General features: G+C 49.0%; 1 protein-coding gene across 1 annotated transcript in view; it reads right to left on the reverse strand.

Annotated features, from left to right (window-relative positions):
• The window catches only part of elmo3 (engulfment and cell motility 3), a 184,940-nt gene that overhangs the window by 25,302 nt on the left and 136,758 nt on the right, over positions 1-22,880 (reverse strand). The window contains exons 14-15 of the mRNA XM_087996061.1: positions 21,298-21,406; positions 18,294-18,430 (exon numbers count right to left, since the gene is read on the reverse strand). Coding sequence (XP_087852187.1) covers positions 18,294-18,430; positions 21,298-21,406 — 246 coding nt within the window. The remainder of the gene's footprint in view (positions 1-18,293; positions 18,431-21,297; positions 21,407-22,880) is intronic.

Genomic DNA, 22,880 nt, shown 5'->3' on the forward strand with positions numbered 1-22,880 from the left:
GCTTGTCTATCTTGGATTCCAGCATCTGGAGTTTTTCTGGCTCCAGTAAAAGCAGCACTGGCCAGCTGAACGGCATGCTAGGAACTCTGGCCAATTTGGAATTGGATCAGGTCAAAAGAACATTTACCTTGCCTTACTACATTGAATAAGTGTTGATGAGACAATGCTGCACGGTTTCGGGTGGAACAATAGGTCGGAGTTTCAGTGGAACTGCCTTGGGACAGCCCGGTCGCTAGGGTCAGCTCAGTCAATAGGGACATTACAATATCCAAGACTGCCTTTTGTAACACCCTTCCTGGGACAGAAACCCAATTTGCATGGAGGAACAGAATTATGTAAAGTACATTGCTGTATCAAACTGCTGTAAACTACATAGTCAGTCAGTTACCATGCCAACACAGTAAGCGACAGCAAGTCACTGTACGTGGGGATCCAATGTTAGCACAAGCAACAGGAACCAAGGAATGGCGTCAGCCTCAGTTCGGCCAGATGTAGTCGGGGTAGTATAAACTTCGTTACCATCTGTGCCTCCAAAGCAGATTTTAAACCAGTGTGAGAACATAGTTATTTAAGAACTGTAAGATTACTCAGGAAATCAGAGGGAGAGACAGGTTTTTATAGAATTGCAATGTATATGTCTTGTGTTTCAACTATAATAAACCATGTCTCATGATTAATGCAAAACAAGTCTAAGTAAGCAAGTAAATCAAACAGATAAAACAACAAGGGGGAGACTGATCATTCACTTGATAACTCTGGCTGAAGTTGGAAATGCTTCAGCCTGATCTTTGGCAGGATTTCAGATCCAGAGTCACGACCTGAACCACTGCTTGTGGGATCACATAGCTGTACTGCACATTGCATTGATGATTGCCAATAATGGAGCTTCAACAGGTAACCACCTCTAGGCCTGCATCCCCTCCCCACACGCTTCTTTGAGCCAGAGTTGATCCTTTGCCCTGATGGAATGGTAGAGTGGGGGAAAATGCTGGGCCGTACAATTCTGGTGTTGCTGTAGACCTCACAGTTTGAGATGCTGGATCGGTTTTGAATCTATCGCATTTTGCAAGGTGATAAACGCCACACAAAATGGAGTGTGGAGATGAAGTCTCATTTTCAAAGACTGTGCAGTGATCACTCCTACAAATATTACCATACCAATGCAGGTAGATTGGGGAGGATAAGGTTAAGTGGATTTGTTCCTCTTGTTGGTTCCTTCACTTTGTTAATCTACCAGTCTACTAGTTACGTACTCTCCCAGCTTGGTCAGTAATGGTGCTTCCAAGCTACTGTTGTTGATGAACATTGAAGTTTCCCACCCAAGGTACATTCTATGCTGTTGACACCCTCAGTGCACCTTCCAAGTGGTGATCAACATGAGAGGACTGCTGATTCATCAGCCGAGGGGATAATAAGTAGCGGGTTTGCTTTCCCCCAGTCTGACACAAGATTTCAAGGGGTCTGGAATTAAAACTAATGCCCCACAGGGCAATATACCACAGTGGTGCCACCTCTGGTCTATCGGTCCTGTGAGTGGGACAAAGCTGGTGGTGATTCTGGGACATTGTCCGAAAGGTGCCTGGATAGCCTGTGGATCAGCTCTCCCTACCCATTCTAGTGAGGTGGCCTTTGCAGGGTGAATTGGGCAGGTACTGGTACTCAGTTAATGCAAGGCACTCCATCTGGTTTTCCTCATGCTCTCTGTCGTAACTGGATGCCAATCTTTGGCTTGCTCAGCCATTTCAGGGGGAATTTGAGAGTCAACCACATAGCTAGATGTCTGGAGTTACGTGTAGGCCAGGCCAGGTAAGGAGGGTAGATTTCCCTCCCGAAAGGACATTAGTGAACCAGATGGATTTTTACAGAAATCTTCATGATAGCTTTATGGTCACTGAGTGACTAGCTTTTCTAGATTTATTGAGTAATTGAATTTCAGTTCCACCGAATGTCACGATGAGACATGAACTCATGTTTGAATCACGAGAGAAACAAAGTCACAGTGATGTGCTTGATCTCGCACGTACAATTGTTGCTGTGTTTACCTGCACTAACACCACAGCAGGGTGCATCCTGACCACTTCCAAAAGCATAACTGCTCATTATCCCAAATATAGTCTGTGGGACCTAACACATAGAGTTATAGAATTGTACAGCACAGAAACAGATCCTTTGGTCCAATACTGGCCAGATATCCCAAATTAATCTTGTCCCATTTGCCAGCATTTGACCCACATCCCTCTAAACCCTTCCTACTCATGTAACCATCCAGATCCCTTTTAAATGTTTGCACTCACCACCCTGTGAGAGAAAAAAGTTGCCCTTTAGGTCCCCTTCAAACGTTCCCCCACTCAACCTACGGCCTCTAGTTGTGATCTCCCCCCCTCCCCCAACGACTAGTGGGAAAAAAGACCTTGGCTATTCACTCTATCAATGCCCCTCATGATTTTATAAACCTCTATTACATCATCCCTCAGCCTCCAATGCTCCAGTGAAAATAGCCCCTCCCAATAGCTCAAACCCCCTCACAGTCCCAGTAACATCCTTGTAAATCTTTTCTGAACATTTTCAAGTTTCACAACATCCTTCCCCTAGCAGGGAGACCAGAATTGTACGCAGTATTCCAAAAGGGGGCTAGCCAATGACCTCCCAACTCCTCTACTCAATGTACTGACCAATGAAGACAAGCATACCAAATGCCTTCTTCACAACTCGGTCTACCTGCGAGTCTACTTTCAAGGAACTATGAACCTGCACAAAATGGTTGCCATCTGCCCCTATCCCATAGTGGCAGCAGGTACAAAGTGTTCATTACTCCTGACAATGTCTTCCCACCTTACCTCAGCCCACTCATTCAGCATATCCTACCAGTGCTTTCTCATACGCATCAGAAGTCTCTTCAAATGCAGCTACACCGTTTACTTTAACTTGTCCCTGTGGTAGAAGGGTACCCATTCTTCAGTGGAGAACTGCTCCATATTTTAACATTTGAGGAACGCTTGAGGACTCTGGGTCTATACTCGTTCGAGTTTAGGATGAAGGGGGAATCTAATTGAAATTACAGAATACTGAATGGCCTGGACAGAGTACGTGTTGGGAAGATGTTTCCACTAATAGCAGAGACCAGGATCCGAGGGCACAGCCTTACAGTAAAGGGAAGACCTTTTAGAACTGAGATAAGGAGAAACTTCTTCAGCCAGAGAGTGGTGAATCTATAGAATTTATTGCCACAGAAGGCTGGGGAGGCCAGGTCATTGAGTGTATTTAAAATGGAGATAGATAGGTTGTGTATTAAAGGGATCAAGGGTTACAGAGAGAGAGCGGGAGAATGGGGTTGAGAAACTTATCAATCATGTTTGAATGGCAGAGCAGACCCAATGGGCTGAATGGCCTAATTTCTGCTCCTATGTCTGATGGTCTTATGGTCTAAATCCTAAAGGAGATTTATTCGTGGTTAATTCGGACTCCTGGTTTCAAATGCCCGTGAAAGGAAACATCTTCTCTACGTGTACCCTATGTCAAACTGTTATTTACAATATATATTAATGACTTGAATGTACTGTAGCCAAGTTTGTGAAAGGCACAAAATTAGATCGAAAGGCAAGTGCTGAGGATGATACAGTGAATCTGTGCAGGATACAAGGTAAAAACAATGACTGCAGATGCTGGAAACCAGATTCTGGATTAGTGGTGCTGGAAGAGCACAGCAGTTCAGGCAGCATCCGAGGAGCAGTAAAATCAACGTTTCGGGCAAAAGCCCTTCATCAGGAATAAAGGCAGAGAGCCTGAAGCATGGAGAGATAAACTAGAGGAGGGTGGGGGTGTGGAGAAAGTAGCATAGAGTACAATAGGTGAGTGGGGGAGGGGATGAAGGTGATAGGTCGGGGGCGGGGGAGGGTGGAGTGGATAGGTGGAAAAGAAGATTGGCAGGTAGGACAAGTCATGGGGATGGTGCTGAGCTGGAAGTTTGGAACTAGGGTGAGGTGGGGGAAGGGGAAATGAGGAAACTTTTGAAGTCCACATTGATGCCCTGGGGTTGAATACAGACAAGGTTCAGTGAGTGGGTGAAAACTTGGCAGATGGAATATAATGTGAGGTTATGCACTTCGGCAGGAAGAAATAGAGGAGCTAACCATATTTAAATGGAGAGAGACTGCACAATGCTGGAACACAGGAGAGTCCTCATGCATGACTCTCAAAGATCCATGGGACACAAGTTCAACAGGGAGTAAGGAAGACAATTGGAACAGTCAGCTTATATAAAAATGGGAAGGGCTTGCTAAATCTGTGCAAAGCACTTGTCAGAACACAGCCGGAATACGAGGAGCAGTTTCTGAGCCCTCATCCAAGGAAAAATATAATGGTATTGGAGGCAGTCCAGAAAATGTTCACTAGGCTGGTCCCAGGTATTGGGGTGGGGGGTGGGAGGGGATTTTCTTATGAGGGATGGTTCAGTCGGTTGGACTTGTACTCTTTGGAGCTTAGAAGAATGAGAGGAGACATTATTGAAACACACGTTTCTTCCGGTGTTCAAAAAGACCCCTTTCAGTAAAGCCTACAACCAGAGGACATTATTTCAGAGTACGGACTCAGCCATTGAAAACACAGATGAGGAGGAATTTCCTCTCTCAGAGGGGAGTGCATCCATGGACCTCTTTACTGCAGGGGGCTCTAGAGTCTGGACCATTCAGTATATTCAGGGCTGTAATAGATCTTTAATCACCGAGAGAATGAAGGGATTATGGGAAAAAGGCAGGAAAGTAGAGTTGAGGGTTGTCAGACCAGCCATGATCTCATCGAATGGGCTGGCTGGTCCATTTCTATGCTTTGATGGAACCCATTAGCAAGTTTAAACACACCTATCAGGTCACCTCTCAGGATATGATCTCACACGGTTCAAGGTGGCTTCTGATGTTGAGCTGATATTGAAGAGCTTCCCTGTCAGTAATTGTTCCCCTCTCCCTCTCTCCAGCCTATTATTTACTGCAGGGTATTATATCTGTGGAACCAGAGGCCAGCGTTTTGTTTTGCCACACAGTGTTAATTCCTACACAAAACACCCAAATAATATTAGTGCTGAGTGGACTGCGTTCCAGATCAGTGTCATCACGTTGTTAAACATTTATTACAGCTCAGCCTCACAAAGCCCCACAGCTCAGCCTTAATCACCAGACCTTCACATTCACCAGCATCTGCGCTATTTATTTGTTTGTGTTTTCATTGGCTGCCTGCAGCGTGTTAAAGACACCAGTGAGGACTCATTAAAAACAGGACCTGAAGCAGTACCAGTGTATCCGTTTGTCTCCGACCGTGAGCGCACTCCAAAGATGACAACTATCACCATCTCTTGGTGGTATGGGGTGGCATGGTGGCTAACACTGATGCCTCACAGCGCCAGGGAACCAGGTTTGATTGCTCTCTCAGGCGACTGTGTAAACTCCACACAGACACTCTCCCCCCTACAATCCAAAGATGTGCAGGTTAGGTAGTTTAGCCATGCTAAATTGCCCCATACTGTGGGCATAGGGTGGGGGATCTGGGTGGGATGCTGAGACTCTGAAATCCCAGCTTGGCAATCCCACTTTGAGAGGCCCTGCTGTAAATGCTGGCATTTACAGTTGTGATGTGAAGTGGGTCAGTTCTCATGCATAATCTGAACAGTGGATGAGCTGATCCCCATCCTGGCTTTCCAACAGGGATATCGACGTCGATTCTCCTGCTCCTCGGATGCTGCCTGGCCTGCTGTGCTTTTCCAGCACCACACTCTCGATTCTGATCTCCAGCATCTGCAGTCCTCACTTTCTACTTAACACCAAGGATCCTGTAAGAGCCCCCAATATGTCTTCACTCCACCCCCACCCCCCTCAGTTTCAGGGAGCTTCAGCTAATTGTGGCATCCTTACTGTCTTTGCAATTGAAACAAACTGAATCCCTCGAGACCTGTCCATCTTAATCCCCACTTACTACCATTATCCGCAATGAGTGTAAGCAACAAGGTGATTAGATGGGGAGTGGGTGATGGAGCAGTGAGGAGATGAAGGTGGTGGTGGATGAGGAATTGGGTCAGAGATGGGAGGGAGGACAGAGAACCTGAGGATTGGGGTGGCAGGGCTGGAGGGAGAAGAGGAAGTGATGTGGGTGGAAATTGAAGGGGTAGAAAGTAATTTTGACAAAATGCCAGATCAACACTCCCCTGTCCTTCAGCCCAAGAAAGGGTTAATAGCAAAAGCAAAGTGCTGGAGAAACTCAGCAAGTCAGTGAAGAGAAATGGACTTCATGTTTCGAATTCGAAAGATGAACTATTTCTTTCCACCTTCTGAGTTTCTCCAGCATTCTCTGTTTGTTTCACAGAGTTCCAGCATTCTGTGAGTTTTGTTGATGGATTAATCACACTTGTCCCAGATAGTTACTGTCAACACTCTGTTCACTGATCAGCACGGAGATGGGAACATCACATGACAGAAAATGTGTTTAAAAATACTCTATCAATCCTGAACAGAGAGCGGCTCTTTATTCATTGCCGCTGATGCATTAGTGGGTCAATGGCACTGGGGGGAGAGAAAGAGATGAGCTTGGAAGTTAACCTGACATTGAGATTAACATGTTACAGTGACCAAATTGTTCTCTTCTTCACAAATGCTGCGTTGGGTATGGCCTCCAGGATGATCCAGGAGAAAACTACAGAGCAGTACAGGCCCTTTGGCCCTCGATGTTGCGCCGATCCAAGCCCGCCTAATCTACATTAGCCCACTATCCTCCATATGCCTATCCAACGCCTGTTTAAATGCCCATAAAGAGGGAGAGTCCACCACTGCTACTGGCAGGGCATTCCATGAACTCACGACTCGCTGAGTAAAGAATCTACCCCTGACATCTGTCCTATACCTACCACCCCTTAATTTAAAGCTATGTCCCCAATCTGTTAGGATCTGTTGGGACCTTGCCCATATGCAGTTGTGTTGTAATCGCTCCTTTTCATGTGCGATGTGAGAGGGTTTTCAATTCTCAGGAAAGAAAAAGACCCAAACCTGCCATTCAGTTATACACCACAGAACAGGCCCTTTGGCCCATTGTGTCTGTTGTCCGAATGCTCTTCGGACGGCAGACATCCGATGGGCTGAAAGGTCTCTTTCTGCACTGTTGGACTTTCTATAACTTATCTGCTCTACCAGCACTTAGCCCATCGCCTTAAATGTTATGATGCTTTAAGAGCCCATCCAAGAATTTGTTTCAAGATTGTGTGAGGTTTCCCGTCTCAAAGCCCTTCCCAGGCAGCACATTCCAGACCCTCACCACCCTCTGGGTGGAAAAAAAAACATTTCCTCAACTCCCTTCTAAACCTCCTGCCCTTCAGTTTAAAATTCTACTCTCTCGTCATTGACCCTTCACTAAGGGGTGCAGTCCATGCTCCCCGTACCCCCTGTAATAACACTGGCAAATGGAACAAAACTAACAGTTTGGGGAAGATTTTTAATTTGCTGACTGGGTCTACAACTGATGTTACGGATTGGATGTACAATCGAGGTGGAGTACTTGGTGGGAAGCTGAGCCATACAAGTGTAAATTTACACAGAGAGCATTGGTAAAACTGTGGCAAAAGGACTTCAAAAAGATAGAAGAAAGTTTGTTCCAGATGGTGAAAAGTTAGAATCAGTGGATGCCCATGTCCATAAACCTTAAAAAGCTCATGATCAAGTGCGGACACTAACCAAAAGGCTAATGGACCTTTCTGTGCAGGGGACTAGAATACAACAGGGTGGCCCCAGCTTACTAAGCCATGGGCAGACAACGGTCACTGGAGTCACCACACCCGGGGAAGGACATATTGGCCTTGAATGGAGTGCAGTGTTGATTCACCAGAATAAGATGTGATCTCCCAGGGTTAAATCCCAAGGAGCGATTTCACAAACTAGGGTAGCATTCCCTGGAAGTTGGAAGCTTAAGTCTGATTTGATTGAAGGTTGCATGACATCAGGAGAGCAGCATAGGGAAGGGTAGAGAGGAAGTATTTTTGTTTGTTTTGGGACTAGGTGGCACAGTTGAAAACCTATCAGGAGTGAAACTAAAAAACACTTTAATGTACAAAGGGAATTCCCTTTCTCAAATGGCAGTCGAGGAGAGATCAACTGTAAATTTGAAATTTGAGATCGATAATTATCTGGTTAACCAGAAGTCTGACATGGCATGGGCCAAGGGCAGTGAATTTTGATAGAATCATAGAATCCCTACACTGTGGAAACGGGCCCTTCAGCTGAACAGGTTCACACTGATCCTCTGAAGAGAAACCCACCCAGACCTATACCCCTAATTACCCTACATTTACCATTCCTGATGAAGAGTAACCCACCCAGATACATTCCCGTATTGCTCTATTTACATTCCTGATGAAGGGCTTTTGCACAAAACAACGATTTTCCTGCTCCTCGGATGCTGCCTGACTTGCTGTGCTTTTCCAGCGCCACACTCTCGATTCTAATCTCCAGCATCTGCAGTACTCACTTTTGCCAACTCTACATTTGCCCCTGACTAATGCACCTAACCTACACATCCCTGGGCACTATGGGCAATTTAGCATGGCCAATTCACCCTAACCCACACATCCCTGGGCACTATGGGCAGTTTAGCATTGCCAATCCACCCTAACCCACACATCCCTGGGCACTATGGGACAGTTTAGCATTGCCAATCCACCCTAACCTACACATCCCTGGGCACTATGGGCAGTTTAGTATGGCCAATTCACCCTAACCTACACATCCCTGGACACTATCGGCAATTTAGCTTTGCCAATCCACCCTAACCTACACATCCCTGGGCACTATGGGCAATTTAGCACGGCCAATCCACCCTAACCCACACATCCCTGGGCACTATGGGCAGTTTAGCATTGCCAATCCACCCTAACCCACACATCCCTGGGCACTATGGGACAGTTTAGCATTGCCAATCCACCCTAACCCACACATCCCTGGGCACTATGGGCAGTTTAGCATTGCCAATCCACCCTAACCTACACATCCCTGGACACTATGGGACAGTTTAGCATGGCCAATCCACCCTAACCCACACATCCCTGGGCACTATGGGCAGTTTAGCATTGCCAATCCACCCTAACCTACACATCCCTGGGCACTATGGGCAATTTAGCATGGCCAATTCACCCTAACCCACACATCCCTGGGCACTATGGGCAGTTTAGTATGGCCAATTCACCCTAACCTACACATCCCTGGACACTATCGGCAATTTAGCTTTGCCAATTCACCCTAACCTGCACATCCCTGGGCACTATGGGACAGTTTAGCATGGCCAATCCACCCTAACCTACACATCCCTGGGCACTATGGGTGAGTTTAGCATTGCCAATCCACCCTAACCCACACATCCCTGGACACTATGGGTGAGTTTAGCATTGCCACTCCACCCTAACCCACACATCCCTGGACACTATGGGACAGTTTAGCATTGCCAATCCACCCTAACCCACACATCCCTGGCCACTATGGGACAGTTTAGCATTGCCACTCCACCCTAACCCACACATCCCTGGGCACTATGGGCAGTTTAGCATTGCCAATCCACCCTAACCTACACATCCCTGGGCACTATGGGACAGTTTAGCATGGCCAATCCACCCTAACCTACACATCCCTGGGCACTATGGGTGAGTTTAGGATTGCCAATCCACCCTAACCCACACATCCCTGGACACTATGGGACAGTTTAGCATTGACAATCCACCCTAACCCACACATCCCTGGCCACTATGGGACAGTTTAGCATTGCCAATCCAACCTAACCCACACATCCCTGGGCACTATGGGACAGTTTAGCATTGCCCATCCACCCTAACCCACACATCCCTGGGCACTATGGGACAGTTTAGCATTGCCAATCCACCCTAACCTACACATCCCTGGGCACTATGGGACAGCTTAGCATTGCCCATCCACCCTAACCTACACATCCCTGGGCACTATGGGCAGTTTAGCATTGCCAATCCACCCTAACCTACACATCCCTGGGCACTATGGGACAGCTTAGCATTGCCCATCCACCCTAACCTACACATCCCTGGGCACTATGGGCAGTTTAGCATTGCCAATCCACCCTAACCCACACATCCCTGGGCACTATGGGACAGTTTAGCATTGCCAATCCACCCTAACCTACACATCCCTGGGCACTATGGGACAGTTTAGCATTGCCAATCCACCCTAACCTACACATCCCTGGACACTATGGGCAGTTTAGCATTGCCAATCCACCCTAACCCACACATCCCTGGGCACTATGGGCAGTTTAGCATTGCCACACCACCCTAACCCACACATCCCTGGACACTATGGGACAGTTTAGCATGGCCAATCCACCCTAACCCACACATCCCTGGCCACTATGGGACAGTTTAGCATTGCCACACCACCCTAACCCACACATCCCTGGGCACTATGGGACAGTTTAGCATCGCCAATCCACCCTAACCCACACATCCCTGGACACTATGGGTGAGTTTAGCATCGCCAATCCACCCTAACCCACACATCCCTGGGCACTATGGGACAGTTTAGCATCGCCAATCCACCCTAACCCACACATCCCTGGACACTATGGGTGAGTTTAGCATTGCCAATACACGCTAACCCACACATCCCTGGACACTATGGGACAGTTTAGCATGGCCAATCCACCCTAACCCACACATCCCTGGGCACTATGGGCAGTTTAGCATTGCCAATCCACCCTAACCTACACATCCCTGGGCACTATGGGACAGTTTAGCATTGCCAATCCACCCTAACCCACACATCCCTGGGCACTATGGGACAGTTTAGCATTGCCCATCCACCCTAACCTACACATCCCTGGGCACTATGGGCAGTTTAGCATTGCCACTCCACCCTAACCCACACATCCCTGGGCACTATGGGCAGTTTAGCATTGCCAATCCACCCTAACCTACACATCCCTGGGCACTATGGGACAGTTTAGCATTGACAATCCACCCTAACCCACACATCTCTGGACACTATGGGACAGTTTAGCATTGCCAATCCACCCTAACCCACACATCCCTGGACACTATGGGACAGTTTAGCATTGCCAATCCACCCTAACCCACACATCCCTGGCCACTATGGGACAGTTTAGCATTGCCCATCCACCCTAACCTACGCATCCCTGGGCACTATGGGCAGTTTAGCATTGCCACTCCACCCTAACCCACACATCCCTGGACACTATGGGTGAGTTTAGCATTGCCAATCCACCCTAACCCACACATCCCTGGACACTATGGGCAGTTTAGCATGGCCACTCCACCCTAACCCACACATCCCTGGGCACTATGGGCAGTTTAGCATTGCCACTCCACCCTAACCCACACATCCCTGGGCACTATGGGCAGTTTAGCATTGCCAATCCACCCTAACCCACACATCCCTGGCCACTATGGGACAGTTTAGCATTGCCACTCCACCCTAACCCACACATCCCTGGGCACTATGGGCAGTTTAGCATTGCCAATCCACCCTAACCTACACATCCCTGGGCACTATGGGACAGTTTAGCATTGCCAATCCACCCTAACCCACACATCCCTGGGCACTATGGGCAGTTTAGCATTGCCAATCCACCCTAACCCACACATCCCTGGCCACTATGGGACAGTTTAGCATTGCCACTCCACCCTAACCCACACATCCCTGGGCACTATGGGCAGTTTAGCATTGCCAATCCACCCTAACCTACACATCCCTGGGCACTATGGGACAGTTTAGCATCGCCAATCCACCCTAACCCACACATCCCTGGGCACTATGGGCAGTTTAGCATTGCCAATCCACCCTAACCTACACATCCCTGGGCACTATGGGACAGTTTAGCATCGCCAATCCACCCTAACCCACACATCCCTGGGCACTATGGGCAGTTTAGCATTGCCAATCCACCCTAACCTACACATCCCTGGGCACTATGGGACAGTTTAGCATCGCCAATCCACCCTAACCCACACATCCCTGGGCACTATGGGCAGTTTAGCATTGCCAATCCACCCTAACCTACACATCCCTGGGCACTATGGGACAGTTTAGCATTGCCAATCCACCCTAACCCACACATCTCTGGGCACTATGGGCAGTTTAGCATGGCCAATCCACCCTAACCTACACATCCCTGGGCACTATGGGACAGTTTAGCATTGCCACACCACCCTAACCCACACATCCCTGGACAGTGGCAGGAAACTGAAGCCCCCAGAGGAAACCCACGGGGAGAATCGAACCTGGGTCCCTGGCGCTGTGAGGCAGCAGTGCTAATCACTGGGCCACCGTGCCCGCCTATGGTGGGTAAGTTGATGAGCTGGTTGCAGATCATCCTGATTTAACTGAATGACAGGGCAGAATGGAAAGGCTGAGTGGGCCTTGCCTTGTTCCGACATTCCGCAACATCCATTGCAACATGATTGATTTTGGTATCGGGAAGCTGTGACCCTGGCAACTGACCTTTTGTCAGGACAGTTTCTCTGTTTTGTTAGCTTTCTTGTTTGCCAGCTATTTTGAGGATTGTATTTGAGATTAAATTATACTGACCAGTTTGGAAGCTGAATCAGGCAATGTCTGAACATGCTTCTGACTCAGGGACAGGCACTGCACGATGACTACCTTCAAAGCCCATCCATCATCTACAAGAATAACTCACCTCCTGACTCCCCAAAGCCTGTCTACCATCTACAAGGCTGAAGTCAGTAGTGTAATAGTATACTCCCCACTTGCTTGGATGTATGCAGCTTCAACAACACTTGGAAGCTCAATACCAACCAGGTCAAAGCAGCCTCATGTCTGCTATACCATCCACCACTGTTAACATTCACACCTTCAGCCACCGATGTTCAGGAGCAGCAATGTTTGCCATCTACAAAATGCACTGCAGTAACTCAACAAAACTCCTCTGACAACATCTGCCAAACCTCATGGCCACTATGATGACAAGGGCAGCAGATACATGGGAACATCACCCCTTGCAAGCTCCCCCTCCGAGCCATTCACCATGCTGACTTGGAAATATCTCGCTGTACCTTCACTGTTGCCGGGTCAACATCCCGGAATTCCGTCCCTAAGGGCATTGTGGGTCAACCCACAGCAGGTGGACTGCCGTGGTTCAAGATGGCAGCTCCCCATCACCTTCTCAAGGGTAATTTTGTTTTTAATTTGCTCATGGGATGTGGGTATCGCGGGCAAGGCCAGCTCTTCCTATCTGCCCGTGTTGGGCAGGTAAGGATGGCAGATTTCCTTCCCTAAAGGATATTAGTGAACGAGATGGGGTTTTTTTTAAACAATAACAACAGATTATAGTTACATTGTAATACTTTTAAACCATGAGATGCGATTTTTACTTTTTAATATTGAATTTAAATGTTACCATGGCGGGCTTTGAACTCCATGTATCCAAAGCATTAGCCTGGTTCTCTGGGTGACTAGTCCATTGATGTTACCATGGCACCACTGCCTCCTCAATTAGAAATAATAAAAACTGGGCCTAGTCAGAGATGCCATATCTGGGCAAAGAGTTTTGGAGAAACAGCTTCTGCAGATTCAGTGTGGTTTTCACAGTGAGCCCATGGGTGACGGGATCTTGAACTGATGGACAATCCAGCAGAGTTTGAACCTGTGAACAATATTACAGTGGCCCACAGAGTCAAACAGCTCTGCTGAATACAACTCCCAGGCCACTGTTGTTATAGAAACAAAGCTTTCAAGGCTGTTCTTTGCTTTAAAAGCCCCTACTACATGTTTCCGTGTATAACCAGCACAAAACAAAATCATTCAGAGCCCCACTTTGATCAAGACAGTGAGCCTGGTTGGGTTCTCACAGGGGATTGCTTCTGTGGACTGGATCATGGGGGCCATTAAGGAACAGCAAGATCCCAAAAACACACACTACCGACTGCTGCAGCCAGTGACAAATCACACTGGGTCTGAGATCGGAGATGTTAGACACGGTGAACTGACTCAGCAAACGTCAATAAACCTGCAGCCTTTTCCTATTCTTCCTGCTCAATTCAGAAAGAAGGTGACTGCAGATAGCGTCCTACCTCAGAGAAGCGCATCCAGTCCCAGCATCCTCTTCAGAACCGGTCCACAGACAAGCCAACCACGGGAGGAAAATACACCCCAAACTGTTCCTTCAGGTTGCACTAGAACACCCAATTCACACAGGGGCAGTTCCTTGGAATACTGTGTAAACCAGATTCCCAGAGTAGAGAAATCAAGTGTTTCTCTCCTTACACATGCAGCTCACACATCTCTGACCATTCGTTGCTCACTCCCACACTGACTCTCCCTCACCCTTCTCCCCCCCGCCCCCTCACACTGATTCTCTCTCACAACTGTATCTGTACTGAGACCTCCCAAACTGATACTCTCTCTCTCTCCCACACTGACTCTATATGCTCCACTGCTGACACACTGACTCTCTAACACGTACACTCACTCTGAAAAGCTGCAGATCTCAGTGGGGCAGACAGCGTCTGTGCAGACAGACAGCAAGCTAACGTTTCGAGTCCAGCTGACTCTTCATTACACCCGCTCTGTGCTGCCTGCTGCACTCACTGAGAGAACTCACTAGGTGGCTGAGCTGCTGGCTGTGTTTGGAGAGTGGGGGGGGGGGGGTGCGCTGGGGGGAGGAGGGGGGTGGGTGCTTGCCCAGCTGACGAGAGCAGCCTCCGCTGACTAACTGTACCTGCTCTGTCGACATGGCTTTGGCAGCTACCCAGCCCAGCCTTGCCAGGGCGCCTGGTGGCCAACTGCCAAACTATTTAACTCTTTGCTGGACTCACCCTTTTAGCTCTGAATAACAAAAGTCACCACTGTAGCAGCCCTGACAAACGTTCATGTTTATGCGGCAGACTCTTTTGAGTTGCCACGAGAAAGATACAAAGCCCCGGCAATCTTTGCCCCACCCTGAATGTGCTGTCACCAATGGCAGAGGGGCCTAGAGACTAAAACATCCCCCTCACGGTATCTCACATTGAGTATTGATGGAGGAGGGGAGCAGGATGAAACATGGCCTCCTCTTGCCCACTTAATGCCAATGCTCCTGGAATCTCAAGCCTGGGTCGCGACTGTGATCAACGGTGAGGCGGGTGGCAGCGCTTGAGTTCAAAGGTCACGGGTTCAACGCCAGAGTCCCGAGACATTCCAGTTCAGGTCTGCAGGTGGGCTGCACCGTCGAAGACACTGTCTCCCTGATCGGGACCTTGAAAAGGTCCTGTCTGTCCCCTCGGGTGGTCTTTAAAGATCTCCCCCACATTTCTTCAAAGTGGAGGAGGCGTCCGAAGCAATATTTTTTTTTCCCAGAACCACCTTGGTTTGAAAACAGACCGAGCGAGTGTCACATTGGGATCTTGCTGTGCATCAACTGCCAACCTTAAAAACAAACCTTCCAAAAAAAAAACGCTGTAAGACCAATCCGCGCCCAGAAAAGGTGCGAGACGGGTGCAAAGCTTTCTCCCTGTCCTCAGCAAACCTTCAAGAATCAATCCCATCACACACTTGGAGCCAACTTTGGAGAAAGTGGACATCCTATTCAAATCAGGAAAATGCTCACAAAGTATTGAAGCCAATTATTGTTGACTGGTGAAGCGATGCTGGGACAGGAACCGACAGCAACCAACATGGAGACACTCCCTCCAACAGTCATCCTTCTCTCGAGGATCTACTTACAACCAGCTTTTTTTAATAAACAAAAATGGAAGTTGGAATCCCTGCCACTTGTTGTCCAGCCCGGATTTCCCTGGACCTGAGTGTCGTGCTGAACCATTGCAGAGCGCAGTTGAGTCCAGATCTACAGTGATAAGCAGTAGCAGACCAGGTAATGAGGACAGATTCCCTTTGGTAAAGGATATTACTAAAACATTCAAGCGTTTACAACCATTGATGATAATTGTCATCCTGACAGACACTAGCTTTATCTTATCAATGTATTAATAAAGTTTAAACTCCACAAGCTGGGAATTGAACCTGCATTCCCAGAGTTTTAGCCTTGGCCTGTGGATTATTATTCAACGTGATTACCAGTGATCACTGTCATCCCTCCTCTTGGAAGAAAGAGTTCCTGCAGGGTTAGACCCAGGGGAAACTCAGCTCCACCTTTGAAGCAGGGACGTTACCGCCATGTTCCTGATCCCATATGGGGTGCGAGCATCGCCATGGGGGTAGCCACCAGGACTCTGTCAAAGGGACAGACACATATCGAACAGCAACTGATAACTGGAAGTAACAGCAGTTCTCTCCCCCTCAGTTACCTTAACGCCCTTGTCGAAGGTTGAGTGGACTGACTGGCGAGGAGGGCGCTGCACAACCTCCACTCTTTCACCAGTGAAGGTATGGGACTGCCTCCAAATCTCACACCAAGGGCCATTGACAGCTTCAGTAAGTGGGCTGACGGAGCAGGTTGGCTGGAAATGAAATGAAACCTTTCCTGGGCAGCAGCTCGACTTAGTGCCTGTGCAGTGCCTCACAACACGCAGACTGTGCTGATACAAGTGAAACAAAGAGGGGCCTGACGCACCCCAGTCAGGCCTGGGCCTACCCAGTGCTGTGTATGACCTCGGGCACTGAGGGAAAAAAACCACGTCACCCTTTGACTCGGAGTTTAAGTCAATAAGTCCCAGTGTTGAAGCTGAAAAGCTTTTAGAAAAAATAAGTGTCTCACTCAGACAAAAACACATTGAAGTAAAAGGATGGTGATGTAATGTGAGGAACAAAGCATGAGGACTAGCCCCTCCCTCCCTCACCAAACCCCACAAGACATATTGAGCGAGTGTCCACTAGACGCTGACAATGCAATTTCACAACCAATTCTCCGAATTAATCAATCTCTCTCAGGTATTAAGGGCATCTCTGTCCTCAATTGCTGCTGCCAATGTTCGTGTGGCTTGGCCCGATAATGGGGCAAGCCTCATTTGCCCCACACAATGGCCGCCTCCTATAAGACAGAATCTAACCATCTCCCCTCGATGTTTCGTGGCATTATCCTGGCTGAGATCTCCCCACTCCCAAAATCCTGAGGTTTTCCATTGACCAGAAACTGAGCTGAGCCAGCCACGTATGTACTGTGGCTACAAAAGCAGGAGTTCAGCAGTGAGCAGCTCGCCTCCCCTTACTCCCTAAAGCATGTCCACCGTCTGCAAGGCACAAGGCAGGAGTGTGATGGAATACTCCCCTCTCGCCTGGATAGGGGCAGCTCCAGCAACAGTCAAGAAGCTTGACACCCTCCAGCCTACGTGATTGGCACCTTATCCACCCCATCCAACATCCACTCCCTCCATCACCAACACTCAGTAGCAGCAGGGTATACCATCTAGAAGAGGCACTGTAATAACTAAACAAAGTCTCCTTTAGAGCATTCCAAACCCATGACCTCAATCACCTGAAAGGACAGGGGCAGCAGATACAGGGGAACACAACCCTCTGCAAATTCCCTCCCAAGCCACTCACCATCTTGACCTGGAAATATATCGCTGTTCCTTCAGTGTTGCTGGGTGAAAATCCTGGAACTCCCTCCCTCCGGGCATTGTGGGTGCCATTACGCACCAAGAATTATACCAGCTCAAGATGACAGCTCATCGCCAACTTCCCAATTAGGATTGTGCAGGTCCAGCCAACACCACCCAAGGCCCATGAGCAAATTCAAATAAAAAGATTGGGATTCCAGTTGTTATGCCTCCAGGGTTGAACAGACACGCTCTCTGGAGTTGACGAATTGAAAGGGAACTTGGCTCATCTAATATCTATCAAGGAAATGGTGGCCCTATCGTAAACCTCAGAGCTGACAGGTGACCATGCTGACCACGGTGACCATAGCACACACCATATATCAGCACAATGGCCCTCCGTTCCCCTGCCACTCCAACCCTTCCATCAGCGCTGGGAGCCAATGCGACTCTTTCGGGTGATGAATGAGTGTTTGATACCAGAATGCTCCTGGTCTACACTTCAAAGTGGGGGCTACTCACCTCCGTACAGAGTTAGCACACACCTGCTTTCAGATCCTTGTTTGCACATTGCCCAGTGTTTGAGTCGGACTCCCTCAGAGTCACTGTTGTGGCGATTAAGCTCCACAAACCAATTCAACTTCACGGCGACAATCCAAGAGACGGCCGCTTGGCCCGTCGTGCCTGTACTAGACCTTTGGAAGAACTTCCCAGTCGTGCTCTTTCCCCTCCCGCGCAGCCCTGTTTCCTTCAACCCCCAAGTGTGCGTGACTGCCCGAGATCAAGATGGAGGCTTCACCTTGTCGAAGTCCTCCTGTGTGGCTCGCATCTCCTTCCACGTCTTGTTCAACAGCTGGATGCAAATACAAAAGACCTCCTCGAAAACCTTGTCCTGGGCGAAGAACATGGGGTAGAAGTCTTGCCCGGTCTCCGAGGCTGCAAAGGTAGACAGAGGCACATGTTGGGAACGGCAGCGACACCTTGGGGGGGGCTCCAGGTTTATTTGTTTCAACATCTCACGCTCACCCCTGACCGACACTGCCCCACTTGGCAAGGAAGCAGCAATTCCATACAGGCTGAGAAACCTCGGGAAAAACTGAAGTCCTGCTCACCTAGCAAAGGGGAATCTAAAAGGGGAGAGGCTGGTCACTGATTCACGACAGAAACAAATCAGGACAGCAGTTACCAGGTGGTGATAGGACACCTTTATCTACACTCTCCAGAATGAGAGTCCAAATCCAGCTGCCTGCTTCCACCAGCTGCTAGGCCCTAGATCCCAGAGAGAACTGGATGAGGCCACTCAGTCTCTTCAGCATATTCCTTTGTTCAGTAAGACCCACTGCTGATCCATGATTTAACTCCAAGTAACCGTGTTCTTGAACACACCGTGAGAATAAAGATCTAAAAATCCACGAGTTAATCGGAGATCAGTTACGGTTTGACCAGATTTCTACACATGAACTGCCTGGATTGGAGGGCGTGAGCTATCAAGGAGAGGTCAGAAAAAACCTGGGCTGTTTTCTCTGGAGCAGCTGAGGCTGAGGGGAGACCTGGTGGAGGTTTATGGGTTACGAGGGGCTTGGATAAGGTTGACGGTCAGAATTTCTTTCCCCAGAGTTGAAATGTCAAATACTGGAGGGCATGCATTTAAGGTGGGGGGGGCGGTGGTGATGTTCAGGGGAGATGTGAGGGGTAGGTTTTCTTTTTTCACAGAGGGTGGTGGGCGCCTGAAACACACTGCCGGGGAGTAGTGGTGGAGGTAGATATGATAGGAGCATTTAAGGGACTTAAAGATAAGCACATGAATAAGGAATGGAGGGATATGGACCAAGGGCAGGCAGAAGGGATTCGTTTAATTTAGTGCCATGTTCAGCATAACATTGTGGGCCGAAGGGCCTGTTCCTGTGCTGTACAGTTCGACGTCCAAGATGTTTGCCGTATAACTCCTGATAGGACGTGCTTGGCTTGGATTTGAAATGACTGACACAGTCAGCCAGCTCCCATACCTCAGCAACAGCTTGAGGCCTGTGTCAATCTCAGTCTGACCGAAGGGAGGCCCCACAACTCGTGACTGAAGCAAACACTTTGAGCGACTCCGGTATATAAAACAGAGCTTTCCCGTCAAAAGTTCCCTAAAACTGTTAACTGATTATCGTCGAAGACACCCAGGTATTGGACGTTGTTTGGTTAGGGACCGGGATCACTAATAGCTCCTGTCGCCCTGGGAGTCCCTGGAGGGGGAACACACTGGTATCTGACAGTGTGTCTGACCACGGACTGGTGTTCATCACTAACCTCAGGAATGACGTTACGGTTTAAAAAGTTTTGTTTCTGAGGCCCTTTGAGTGTTTAGTTTGGTTATAATTTCTTCCAAAGACAAATAAAGAGGCGCTCTGCAAGGGCTCCTGCTCATCATTATCTCCGCAAGCCCAACTTTAACAAGATTCCTTTCACAATTGGATTTTGTTCTTTGATACAGCTTCCTTTTATGGTGCTGCTAACCTGGACGATTTGTAGATCTGGGTAAATGCAGGGAGGATATTCCCGGTGTCTGGGAGGTCTAGAACAAGGCTATGGGGTGGGACATTCAGGACTGAAATGGAGAGAAATCAAAACATTGAGTGTTTTCAAAGCGGAGTTACATTTGGTTCTTAGGGCAAAAGAACTCAAAGGGGCAGGGAGTAGGAACAAGGTACGGCGTTGGATGATCCACCAATGAATGGCAGAGCAGGCTCAAAGGGCCGAACGGCCTACTTCTCAATGTTTCTCTTTTTAATTTGTTTCATTGGGATTATTATGAGAGTCTGAAGGGAGACACTGGCTAGGAGGCAGGGATCTGTAAGGCTACTGCCTGTGAATAATCACTGGCACTACGTCAAAGGAAAGGTGGAAAATAAATGCTCCTGGTGTAATGGCACGGAGAGAAGATTGGCTGGCTGACAGAAAACAGAGGGTGGAGACCTGAACACCACCAGCCGTCCACTGTCACAGACAAGACAAGAATTAGATTCTTTTAGATTCGATTCCCTTCAGTGTGGAAACAGGCCCTTCGGCCCAACAAGTCCACAACACCGAAGAGTAACCCACCCAGACCCATTTCCCTCTGACTAACGGACCTAACACTATGGGCAATTTAGCATGGCCAATTCACCTAACCTGCACATCTTTGGACTGTGGGAGGAAACCAGAGCACCCAGAGGAAACCCACACACACAGGGGAGAATGTGCAAACTCCACACAGACAGTCGCCCAAGGCTGGAATCGAACCCAGGTCCCCGGCACTGTGAGGCAGCAATGCTAACCACTGAGCCACCATTGGAACAGGAGTAGGGCCTGAAACCTCCACCACCATTCAATAAGATCAGGGTTGAACCGATCCCCCTCACGTCCACTTCCCTGCCAAGTGTCTGCCACTGTAGACAGGCAAGAGGCTGGGAGAACACAGCAAGCCAGGCAGCATCAGGAAGTGGGGAAGTGGTGAGGTGGGGATAAGTGGAGACAGGGAGAGGGTATGGCCTGGTTGGTCACCAACTGGATTCATCTCTCTCATTGACTAACCAGACCATACCCTCGACCTGTCTCTATTATCCCCACCTCACCATCCTGCCCCCACCACCCCCTTTCTCTGCAGCTCCCCCTCATACACACCCCAAGTCCTGAAGAAGGATAATGCCTGAAACGTTGACTTCCCCACCTCCTGTTGCTGCCTGGCTTGCTGTGTTCTCCCAGCCTCCTGCTTGGAGAAATATCTAACAGCCCTGTATTGTGATGAGCAGCTATACAGGGGCTAGGGGGAAACGTACGTGGGTCTCCAATCTTGAGTATCTCACAGAGGATGACGGTGAGTTGAATGCTGCCACGCCCAAATGGACACTCATGCTTGTCTACACGGCTGCTGTTCTCCAGGACAAACTGTCAAACAGAAAGACAGAGTCAGTTTGTTCCTCGGCCTTCCAACCCCGTCACCAACCTCCCCTGAAAACACTTGTGGATAACTCAAAGGTTGGTGGCTCCAACCGGAGCCTGAGCTAGAGACAGCCTGTGGCTAATACTGATCACTCACACTCTCACACAGAGACACTCGTACAGACACACACACCCTCACACAGAGATACTCGCACAGACTCACTCTCACAGACACACACACACCCTCACACAGAGACACTCGCACAGACACACACCCTCACACAGAGATACTCGCACAAACACACACACACACCCTCACACAGTGACACTCGCACAGACACACACCCTCACACAGAGACACACGCACAGACACACACACACCCTCACACAGTGACACTCGCACAGACACACACCCTCACACAGAGATACTCGCACAAACACACACACACCCTCACACAGTGACACTCGCACAGACACACACCCTCACACAGAGACACACGCACAGACACACAGACCCCCATAGAGAAACACTCGCACAGACACACATACCCCCACACAGAAACACTCGCACAGACACACATACCCCCACACAGAAACACTCGCACAGACACACATACCCCCACACAGAGACACTCGCACAGACACACATATCCCCCACACAGAAACACTCGCACAGACACACATACCCCCACACAGAAACACTCGCACAGACACACATACCCCCACACAGAAACACTCGCACAGACACACATATCCCCCAACAGAAACACTCGCACAGACACACATACCCCCACACAGAAACACTCGCACAGACACACATACCCCCACACAGAAACACTCGCACAGACACACATACCCCCACACAGAAACACTCACACAGACACACATATCCCCCAACAGAAACACTCGCACAGACACACATACCCCCACACAGAAACACTCGCACAGACACACATACCCCCACACAGAAACACTCGCACAGACACACATACCCCCACACAGAAACACTCGCACAGACACACATACCCCCACACAGAAACACTCGCACAGACACACATACCCCCACACAGAAACACTCACACAGACACACACACACCCTCACACAGAAACACTCGCACAAACACACACCCTCACACAGAGACACTCGCACAGACACACACACACTCGCACAGATACACGCACCCCCACACAGAAACACTCGCACAGACACACCCGCACAGACAGACACACACCCACAGAGACACTCGCACAGACACACACACACATCCACAGAGAGACACTCGCACAGACACCCACACACCCACAGAGAGACACTCGCACAGACACACACACACCCACAGAGAGACACTCGCACAAACACACACCCTCATACAGAGACACTCGCACAGACACACACCCTCACATAGAGACACTCGCACACACACACACCCACAGAGAGACACTCGCACAGACACACACCCTCACACAGAGACACTCGCAC

Source organism: Chiloscyllium plagiosum, unplaced genomic scaffold (assembly GCF_037043375.1).
Source record: "Chiloscyllium plagiosum isolate Xiang-an unplaced genomic scaffold, Cpla_swu_hap1 HiC_scaffold_17, whole genome shotgun sequence".
NCBI lineage: Eukaryota > Metazoa > Chordata > Chondrichthyes > Orectolobiformes > Hemiscylliidae > Chiloscyllium > Chiloscyllium plagiosum.